The 11,561-nt window shown below is 36.6% G+C and overlaps 1 protein-coding gene across 8 annotated transcripts in view; it reads right to left on the bottom strand.

The window, feature by feature from the left end:
• Positions 1-2,749: 2,749 nt before the first annotated feature.
• ZZZ3 (zinc finger ZZ-type containing 3) overlaps positions 2,750-11,561 on the bottom strand; it is a 101,499-nt gene continuing 92,687 nt past the window's right edge. For all 8 annotated transcript variants that reach the window (XM_025871969.2, XM_025871968.2, XM_025871973.2 and 5 more), the window contains 4 exons: positions 11,187-11,339; positions 7,225-7,359; positions 4,330-4,430; positions 2,750-4,034 (listed from right to left, as the gene is read on the bottom strand). In XM_025871969.2, coding sequence (XP_025727754.1) covers positions 3,890-4,034; positions 4,330-4,430; positions 7,225-7,359; positions 11,187-11,339 — 534 coding nt within the window. In that variant the 3' untranslated portion in view covers positions 2,750-3,889. The remainder of the gene's footprint in view (positions 4,035-4,329; positions 4,431-7,224; positions 7,360-11,186; positions 11,340-11,561) is intronic.

Here is an 11,561-nt window from a genome sequence, read left to right as displayed (position 1 = left end):
CTGTTCAATAAAAGGTGGTTTTTAGTCAACATTTATTGAGTGCACCTCACAACTGGGACTGGCATCCAGAATTTCCACTCTAGTGTCCTTTCACTCTAAAAACATGGCAGAGAATCAAGATACATGGCCTAGTTGGGGACCCAGAGAGAAGTATAATCTTCTCAGTCGCCCAAGGTGGAACCACATCCTCCAGAAGAGATAGGATGCAATTCTTCAGTCCTCTCAGAACCCTGGAAAGATCCTCTGAGGCAGGCCCTCTGAGGGCCCCACATGAACACTCACAGACACACTCAGACATAAGTGGTCTCTCTCTCCTACCTTCCTGGAGAAAAAATGTAACTCATGGAAACACTGATCATACTACCAATAAATATTTACTGAAAATCTACTAAGAGCCAGGCAGGCCATAGGGATACAGACAGACATGGATGGTCTCTGTCCTCATGGAGCTAAATTTGATACCACTCTCAAGAACCCATTTAATCGGCTACATGAGAAGTTTAAAAAAAAAAAAAGTCATGGGGGGGGATCGTATCAATAGAAGCGTATTTTCATAAGGTTAAGAAATAAAGACACTTAATAACCTAAAAATGACAATGCCTCCATAATCCTTGTGAGAAAAGAACTAGTTATTTGGAGACTTCCAGTGCACCTAGAGCAATGGCTTTCAAACTGTTACCCACATTAAAAAAATACAGTTTATATAGCATGCCACAGTTACAACTAAAAAAGGAATTTCACAAAACAGTATTTATCCTTACTACCTGTGATATACTATTTTCTTAAAAAAAAAAAAGAGTTCTTCATATCTCAGTATATAACTGTTCTGTAATGTAATTTAAACAAAAGGAGAACTGGATAAGGCATACTATTAGGTTAAGTGAGAGGCACCAAACATGCATGGAAACAAATTGTCTCAGACAGGAGACTTTGCCTAAAGCCTCATGGTCACATGTCTGCTGTCAAATCAGAATTACGTAAATTCTATGTATGTGTGGTTTTCTAACTCACCATGGCCGACGATTTCAGTGCTTTTCCCCCATCCACACATCTGCTTCTCTATTCTGTGCTAAGGTTTGTAACTCTAGGAGCCACACCACACCAGAAAAAAAGACTGAAAAGCAACCCCTGCACACTTCCACCTGCAACACCTTAGTGACGCCTGACACAAAGGGAATATTCTTGCTCCAGAGATTGGGTAGTGCCTCTGGAGCAATCTGTTTAGGTTAAACTTCACTAACTGTATGACCTTGAGCAAGTTATTTAAGCTCTCTGGCTAGATCTCCTCATATGAAAACAGGATAATCAACACACCTTTCTCCTAAGGTGGTGAGAATTAAATCTGCTATCATATGCTTGCTTGGCACACAGTAAGCAGTTCATTAGTATTTGCTATTATTATTAGTGCATACCACACCAATCAAAACCTCCTCTGCCTAAAGCTTAGATCAGTGGTTTTAGGTGTCAAAGTTCCTTCAATTCTTACCAAATAACTTGAACATATCTCAGGAAATACATCTGACCTACTAAATACCACTTAATATACAATGCTTTTAACAAGTCAGTCTATGTTGCCTCTTAAAGGCAATACTTCCTTATAGGAGATGGAAGGACTACTTGCAAAAGACACCCTTGCCCATTCTTCCAGTCCACCAATTAAAATGACAACACATTACTACTACTATGCCCTTTAGAGCATTTTAAAGCCAGGAGGACTATATGCTTGGAGCTGAAAAATGCAAAATAAACACATCTTTAGTCAAGCAGAAAATAATGCTCTTTGCCACTCAAAATTCTCAAAATCTCTGACCTTGGAAAATACATTTAAGATTTATTTAGTGTATTGTTTAGATCAGAATTGTATCACACACAGCCCTCTTGCAAAGCATACTTTATGGGACTTTTTGAATGGACCTGAATGGCTCTCCAAAACCAACTGGTATTATTTCTATAAAACACAAGTTTCCACCAAGTGCTGCTGTCTTGCTACATGTAGAACTCCTGGCATATTCATTTAACATTTAATACATGCCCAAATGTTAACAATTCCCTCTTCTCCCAACTAATAATTCCAGGGTGAGAGGTTAAGTCCATTTCCTGTTCTTTCTGATGCAATATATTTTATCAGCATCATCAGTAATATTTAATCAATATATTATTTTAAAACCCTCATATTTCTATATTTAAAATATTATATTACTTTTTTCAATTAAAAAAATTCAAGGTATGATTTTCGTACCTCACAACGTATTGAAGGACTAGTAAATAATGTCCCCTTGATTTAAAATTGGAAAAAATTCTAAAAATAAGGCATTAATATTTAATCTTAGAATATTTATATCATCTCTTCCAATAGTCAATAATAATTGTCAGTGCATACAGTGATCTTCAAAAACCATCTGTTTAAACACGTGAGGGGGGGCTTACTTTCCTCCAAAAGAATAAAATTTTCAGCCTAAGTATAGTTTTCACATCTGGACATTAATAATAGCCGCCTTCTTTAACCATGGTGTGTGTTCTTTTTGTAACCCAGTTTAATTTAGTGTCTCAGCACACACTGAGTTGAAAACATAACCATCTTTCCAGAGCTTCTCACATTCAACCCATTTCCATAATATTATAGTCCTTACTCTTTTTTTAAAAGACAAAAAGGTAAAGTAACCCCTTGAAAAGAATTTTTTTGTTTTAACACTAGTAAAAAAACTCCAAAATCTAACCAAAAGGAACTCACAACAAGCATTCTATAATATAAACAGACAGTATCCACATAGTTTATTTCTCACAGTTCTCCTGACAAATGAACATTATTCAAGAACATACTGTATACACAGATAAGAAGAAACATACAAAATGTTTTAAATGATGCACAACAAAATCCAGCAGTATAAAAGAATGCATGTGAACTCTTGCTCACTGCGCAGACTAAATTTAATCACTTGTTTAAATAGTAATAAAAATACAATCTTTTATGGATCTTGTGCAGACTACAAAAGAGGGAAATTATTACCATATATATGATTTTTATATTAGGCAGTTTTCTTTGATGAGTTGCACTGACAACTCCAAATACAGAGGCAGAAGGCTGTGTATTTTAAAGGAATTAATGTTGTGAATTAGAGACTTTACACAGTTACTACCACTGGCACTTTTCACCATAGTTTGTACACATCACATGATCATCTTATATAACATTACATTTAAAAAATATATCTGAGTGACAATTGTATAACATTCACACACCATGAGCTGGTCAAGGAAGCAATGCCACAGCGGCCTCCTGTAGTGCTTCGCTGTTGGTAAGAAGGACAGTTCATTGTGGTTAAAAGAAATTAGACATCAATATGGTTAAGCAGCTCCGATTTACTAAAGGCCATCATCAGTGGCCACCACTGGGACAGTGAGTTCTTTTTAAGTGTATATCCTAGAAGCAAAACCATCATTGGTTAAAACTTTGTCTAAGAAGTCAGCTTCTGTGCCGAAAACTATTTTCACAAAACTGAAAGCTACTAAACTGTTTTAAGATAAATACTTTGTCTTCTCATTATCCTATTTATGACCGAGTTCTTTGAAACCTTTGGAATTTACTCTCTCTTTAATGTGTGCTCTCGTTTCCATCTCACCCATTTAAGATCACCACCTAAAAGGCTTTAGGGTGGTGGTGAGAAATTCACCAGGGAAACCCTTTGCTCACCAGGAATGTTCAGCTGCTGAACAGTGATCTAGAGCCACAACGGTGCAGAGCTGGACTTGACGAGAACACTCAGGAAGCTGTCATGCTGTGAGTGTCATTTCAGGGAAAGCAGAGAATCTTTCCAAACTGTGCACATAATTCACAATGATACCATTGCTATGTGTTGAAGAGGACTAGTATATGATATTCTCTTCCATGTCATCTGTTTGCTGGAAAGTAGTTTGGGTCAAGGTAATTATAACTGGTGCCCTGTGACACACAGTAGTCTCTGTCTAAGAACGTCTCTGACCTATAAACAGGTTCTAACTGGTGATCTTCCTTGTGAATATCTGTTTCATGTAGGCTGCAAAGAAAAAAAAAACACACATATACATATCATTACATGGCACTGGATGCATTTTTGTCTAGACATTACAAAACTTCCTCACAGCTCTACCTATTCAAATCCATTAATCTATCAAAATCTCTAATGGAAAGTTACTTGAGATGTGGTATAATTAAAATTTAATTGCCCAGAACAACAAGTTTAATTCACTAATTGTGGTCATTCTCTAAGTAGTTTGGAAATCAAATTCACTAGTGGCTGTGAAGCTCTTTACTTGTCAAAATGTGAGACCTACAATGAAGAAAACACTTACCAGTCTGAACAAGAATCACAGAAATCCAATGACATTTCTGGAGGACAATCCTGGCAGTGCCACCGAACACCCTGGATAGGTTCTACGCCACAGTTATCACACTGTAAAAGTTTCAGAGAGAAAAAATATTAAGCTACACACAGTGGGGGCACCTGGGTGGCTCAGTTGTTAAGCATCTGCCTTTGGCTCAGGTCATGATCCCAGGGTCCTGGGATCGAGCCCTGCATCGGGCTCCCTCCTCTGCGGGAAGCCGGCTTCTCCCTCGTCCACTCCCCCTGCTTGTGTTCCCTCTCTCGCTGTGTCTCTCTCTGTCAAATAAATAAATAAAATCTTTAAAAAAATAAAATAAAATAAATAAAAAATTTTTAAAAAGCTACACACATTGTTCCGAAACCTTTTTTTCCTGATGGGAAACACAATGTGCACAAAAACATCCTCTCCTCTCCCCATGCACTAGACAGCAGTGTAACATGAAAATCGTTAAGTCAGATACAATTTCTAGCAAATTAGCCGAAATTCCATCCATTCAAGATGGAAGTACAGGTGGGTGAGAGGTACGTTATAATAAACTAGGGATAACCTTGAATATGCTTTCATTTACTTTTTGGAATTTTTTATTTTAATTCCAGTATAGTTACAGTGTTTTATTAGTTTCAGATATACAATATAGTGATGCAACAATTCTGTACATTATTCAGTGCTCATCATGAGAAGTGTACTCTTTAATTCATTTTTTAAAACTTTAAGTAATCACCTGCAAATCTGGACATTTTATTAATAACTGTTTACCTTAAACGGACCTCAGACTGTGAATGAAAACCACTGACTCGATACCAGTTAAAACTATACAAATAAATTACAGAACTATTGAACAAGTTATCACTAAGTGAACCCAGGTAAACACAAATCCTCTCTACACTTTTATCTTACTGAATTACTCTCCAAAGCCTGAAGGATCCTAATAACCAATGCCCATCATAAAGAAAAGGCAGATCTAGCTTCTTCCCAGTGTGATGGCATCCTTCCCAGTGTGGTAGCCCTCAGTCTCTCCTGGGCGATTTTGGAAATAAATCTCATTTCTAGTTTCTTGGATCATCAGGCCAACTAGAGTGGCTGACAGATTAGTAAACAAGCCACAGATGGGTCTTACAGCAAAATTTTGAGAAGTGGAGCATTTCCTCTGGAAAGGCCAGAGATAACAACTGGGAAAATTTCTAATGGAGAAGCAGGGTTATGGAAAGACCAGGAAGAAAAATCATTTAATACAGTCTGGCTAATGGGCATACTAGAGGTTCAGAGGTATAATAATTTTAAGTTTCTGTATATCAGTCACAGCACATATCAGTATGTTTATGTAACCACTACCAGCAACTCTATAGTTCCTGGTCTCATTTTAGAAATGCTTCCTCCAATCTCACCAAATACAGTCAATTCTAAAGCCCAAAGTGTTCTTAAACTTGTCAATCTCTCTCGATTTCCACAGCCACCAATCAAGTCTGGGACATTCTCATTTTTTGTCTGAATTACCAAGAGTCTCTAACCAGTCTCCCTGCCTCCAGCCTTGATTTCTTCTTATCCATTCTCCATACTATGTCCAGAATGATCTTCTCCATCACTTAATTTTTTTTAATTACATATTTTTTTAATTCTTTTTTAAGTAACATACATGAATACATTAGTTTATAGAATTTAACAATATAGTGCTCAGAAATTATCCACTCTAACCCCCCTGCCTTCCCAAAGATTGTCAATACTAACAGTATAAGTAACAGGAATGATATTTCTATAGTGCAAATTTCATATTACTCTCTGCTTAAACTCCTTCAGTGATTCCCCAACCTTTAAGGAAAGTTTAAACTCCTCAGCAATTTCCAAGGCACCTCAATAGCCTCACTACTCTTCAGTATGTTCTCTAGGCATAGTCAACTATTTTACTAACGTAACTAAATTCCTTATGAGATGAAAACAGAGTAAGGACAGAAACTGAGTCCATCTTGTTTACTACTGAATCCCTAGCACTTAAGCAAAGTGCCTGGAACATAATGGGTATTTCAAAATTTGCTGGAATGAATGGATGTACTTCTACTAGCCTGGAAGGGGAAAAGAAATTTCTCATCTATGAACAACAACAACAAAAAGAGAAATAGCTCTGATGGAAGAAAGGATAAAGAAAATGTCACACATACACAATGGAATATTATTCAGCCATAAAACAGAAATCCTGCCATTTGTGACAACATGGATGAGAGAGTAGAGGACATTATGCTAAGTAAAATAAACCACAGAGAAAGGAACAGGTGCTACACGATCTCACTTATATATGAAAACAAAAACCTCGAAACTCATAGAAGCAGAGAGTAGAATGGTGGTTGCCAGGGGCTGGGAGGTGGAAGAAATGGGGAGATGTTAGTCAAATGATACAAATTTTCAATTCTAAGTAAGTTCTGGAGATCTAACGTACAGCATGGGATTAATAATACAGTACTGTAGACTTGGAATTGGCTAAGAGAGTCCATCACAAGTGTTGTCACCACACACATACAAAAAAGGTATCTATGTGAGGTGATATTTTTGTACCTTAAAATTGTGTATACCTTAAATATATAAAATTTTTGTCAGTTATATCTCAGTAAAGGTGGGAGTAAGAAAGAGAAATAGCTAGACAAAAACATCTCATATTTTACCTCAAAATACAGATGTCTATGTTTGTCTTCATTCCACTGAGTCATAAACCTATTAACATCAGTACGTGTAGCACACTATAGTTAAATGAACAGGACTAGAACTAAACTTACTTTTATCTGTGTGCTGGGAAGTCTGGAAGTTAAAGCTCCAGAAACTACCTTAAATATCTCTTATCACCCTTTCAAAAACTGAATAAACAGTAAAATTTACCTTGAAGCCCACATGTTGTACAAATCCACTTTCAGCTTGCATCTGCTGGAGTTTCTGCTTCTTTAACTTTTTAAATTGTAATAGTTCCTTATATTCAGGTAAATTCCTATACATGATAGGAATACTTTCTTCATCCTAATAAAGAATAAAACAGAAAATAAAAATGTTTGATAATTAAAATGAACTAAGTATAAGAAATACTGACACAGGGACGCCTGGGTGGCACAGTCATTAGCCATCTGCCTTCGGCTCAGGTCCACGAGACCTGAGGTCCTGGGATCGAGCCCCACATTGGGTTCCCTGCTCCATCGGGGGCCTGCTTCTCCCTCTCCCTGCCACTCCCCCTGCTTGTTCTCTGTCAAATAAATAAATAAAATCTTAAAAAAAAAATGATAAAATCTTTCAAATTGCCCCTCTAAAGTATCCAGTCCTTCCTCAAGCCCCACAATGGCTTAAAATCTCCCAATGGCTTCCTGTCTACAGAGACAAGTCCAAAGTCTTCAGCTAACAAAAGGTTCTTTACAATCTCACATTTCACCTACCTCATCTCACACTATCTTTCACCCATTTCAAGTTCTTGTCAATTAAAGATGTTAAATTATAGCTACTGCCTTCCTACGTCAGCACAGAGAATGAGAAAATAAGTAATGTAATAAATATGTAACACTAATAAATACAATGTGGCCTAACTAAATAATGGGGTAAGAAATTTTATAATGAAATTTATTAAATTCAGATATATTTTAAGCTACTACAGAGTAAAAATGCTGCCAAATTTTTTAATTTGCATTTTAGGTCTAAGGATACTATTAAATTTGGTCAACAAGACTAAGAAAAGTTAAATCACCTCACAACCAGCAGGATGGCTACTATCAAAAGAAAAAAAAAACAAAGTAACAAGTGTTGACAAGGATGTAGAGAAACTGAAACCCTTGTGCACTATTGGTGAGTAAGTAAATTGTTGTGGCCACTGCAGAAAACAGTATGGCGGTTCCTCAAAAATTGAACGTAGAATTAACATATGGATCCAGCAATTTCACTTCTGGGTATATACCCAAAAGAACTGAATGCAGGGACTCGAACAGGTATTTGTACACCTACATTCATGGTAGGATTATTCACAATAGCCAAAAGGTGAAAGCAAACCGCATCCACTGAAAGATGAGCCAATAAACAAAATGTAGTATATATATACCACGAAATGTTATTCAGCTTTAAAAAGGAAGGAAATAGTTATACATGTTACAAGATGGATGAATCTTGAATACATTATGTTAAGAGATATAAGCCAGTCAAGAAAGGGCAAAACCTGCATGATTCCACTTATATGAGGTACCCAGAGTAGCCAAATTCACAGAAACAAAGTAGAATGGTAGCTGCCAGGGGCTGGAAGCAGGAGGCAATGGGGAGATGCTGTTAAATGGTTCAGAGTTTCAGTTTTCCAGGAATTAAAGAGTTCTGGGGACTGGTTGCACAAAAATGTGAATGTAGAGGCACCTGGGTGACTCAGTAGGTTAAGTGGCCGCCTTCGGCTCAGGTCATGATCCTGGGGTCCTGGGATCAAGCCCCATGTCTGGCTCCCTGCTCAGCAGAGAGGCTGCTTCTCCCTCTCCCTCTGCCTGCCACTCTGCCTACTTGTGCTATCTCTCTGTCAAATAAATAAATAAAATCTTAAAAAAAAATGTGAATGTACTTAACACTACTGATCTATACACCTAAAAACCAGTTAAGATGGTAAATTTAAGGTTATATGTATTTATCACAAAATTTTTTTTAAATACCCATAAACAGAGTTCCTTGTTATAATCAGTTTTCAAGTTTACTTAAAGGGGAAATACTATGACTAATTTCAAATGAGGCTAAAATGGTATACAGATTTTAAAACTGTATGGAAGTATATACATGTAATCATATCCTCTCTCTAGATATTGCTTTTCTTTTTTTTTTTAAATCTTTATTTAAAAACCCTGGGATCATGACCTGGGCCGAAGGCAGCCGCTTAACCAACTGAGCCACCCAGGCGCCCCTAGATATTGCTTTTCTGAAGAGAAACTGAAATCTGTAAATTTTACCACTAGTGGCTTCATGAATATACATTTGAATAATCAGAATGATTTAAACTGGTGCTCATTTAAAAATAAATAAATTAAATCAACCAAACAAAAGTTAAATCAAATTCAATCTACTACATGTATTAATCTACCCCTCACCTGGCTAAATTTTGTTCATCCTTTAATGCCAACTTGACTAGCACTTCTTTAGAGTTCTTTCACTTAAACTCCAAATCTAAATAAAGTACTTTTTTTTTTTTTAAAGTAGGCTCCACACCCAGCGTGGAGCCCAACATGGGACTTGAACTCACAACCCTGGGATTAAGACCTGAGCTTAAGATCAAGAGTCGGATGCTTAACCAACTGCATCACCCAGGTGCCCCTCAACCATTTTAAAAATAAGAAAATAAGGGGAACAATCAAGCACTTATACTGCCTTTTCCATATGTACCTTCAGGTAATCAAATAGTTGATGAAGAGGGGGTTACTTCACAGAATACTCTATCAAAAAAATAATGAAGAAATGAAGGAATAGCACTATTTTGTAACATCGAATGAATTAATGAACCCAGGCAATGATCAACAGCTACTATGTCAAAAAAAAAAAAAAAAAAAAGACAGATTGATGAAAGTGCACATGAAGTAGTCCTGCTCACCCTAACAAACAAATCTGGGTGGTGTGATCTATTAAAAGAGTCTGACTCTTGGGGCACCTGGGTGGCTCAGTCAGTTAAGCATCTGCCTTTGGTTCAGGTCATGACCTCAGGGTCCTGGGATAGAACCCTGCCACCGGCTCCCTGTTCAGAGGGGAGTCCGCTTCTCCCTCTTCCTCTGCCCTTCCCCTGGCTTGTACTCTCTTTCTCTCTCAAATAAATAAAATCTTAAAAAAAAAAAAAGAGTCTGACTCTTGGTTTCAGCTCAGGTTGTGATCTCAGGGTCGTGAGATCGAGCCCCACATCAGGCTCCACAGTCAGCACGGGGTCTGCTTAAAAATCTCTCTGTCCCACTCTGCTCCTACACCCCATGCATGCTTGCTCGCTCTCTCAAATAAATCTTAAAAAAAAAAGCAAAAAACAAATCTGAATCTGGTCAGTTATCTAGACCTACTTTCAATTTACAGAAAATTCAGGGAGCAGAAAAACGGAACTTCTAAGTGATACCAATTATCTAGACCTACTATCAATTTACAGAAAATTCAGGCAACAGAAGACAGAATAACTGACACCAAGGAGAAGCAAACAAAATACACACAGTGCTAAATTCTAATGACCCAATTTTTCAACAAAAAAGTTGTAAGAGGAGAAAAGGAGGATGGGAAGGGAAGGAGGAAAGGAGGAAATCTATTGCAATTTATGATTGGGGAAACGTGAACTGAGCATATGTTTGATTGTATAAAGAATTACCTTTTCATAAACATGATAATAATAACTCTGTTATGTCTGAGACTTGCTCCAAAATAACTCAGGATGAATATGAGGTGGGTAAGAAGTACAGATTAAAATAAAAAATTGCAACAAGTTGTTAACTATTGAAGTTGGATGACAGGTGCATGTGGGTTCATTATACTACTCTATATTTGCATATGTTTAAAAAATTTCTTTTATTATATATATAATTCATTTTATTATTCTATTTTTGCATGTTTTTAAGTTTCCTCTCATTTGCATGTTATATATAAGTATATAATGATATAATGATATATACTATTAATATATAACAATTTAACAATGTATTGTTTTTGTTTTTAACAATATATTGTTTTTTATAAAGCCCATAAATTTGACTGGTAATTAAAAGAAACCAACATTCTCTGAAGAGTAGGAATAATTTTAAAATTCTGATGCTCTCATTCTGTACCCTGATCTGTATAACACATAGATAAATGTGTTTTTATATAAATAGGTAACTTACTGATGCTTCTTCAATAGCAGTGTTCATGTGGCTATGAAAACAGGATCGGTCATCATCTTCATCCATATATACTGGTGGTTCATGGGAAGTCATGAAAGTGGAAGGTTTAAAGAGATGCTTATTAAGGGGGTGCTGTCGTCTGCTTGTTGAAGACTAAGTGAGAAAACAAATTTTTAATTGAGACACTGGATAATCATTCAAAGAATCAAAGATACTCAAATAAAACTATTACTTCCCTCCAAGTCTATCTATTGAAAGGATTTCAGCTCTACCCCTCAGCATAGTCTTATGTGGTTGTTTTTCCTATATTACCTGGAATTTTAAAGCACAACTAGATTAAAAAAAAATGTAGGGGGAGTATCCCAACAACAGTAC

The sequence above is a fragment of the Callorhinus ursinus genome, unplaced genomic scaffold, assembly GCF_003265705.2.
Source record: "Callorhinus ursinus isolate GAN/ISIS: 27379988/994484 unplaced genomic scaffold, GSC_fseal_2.0 scaffold9, whole genome shotgun sequence".
In the NCBI taxonomy this organism is placed as follows: domain Eukaryota; kingdom Metazoa; phylum Chordata; class Mammalia; order Carnivora; family Otariidae; genus Callorhinus; species Callorhinus ursinus.
Note: the sequence above shows the minus strand (reverse complement) of the source record. Positions and strands in the feature narration are given on the sequence as shown.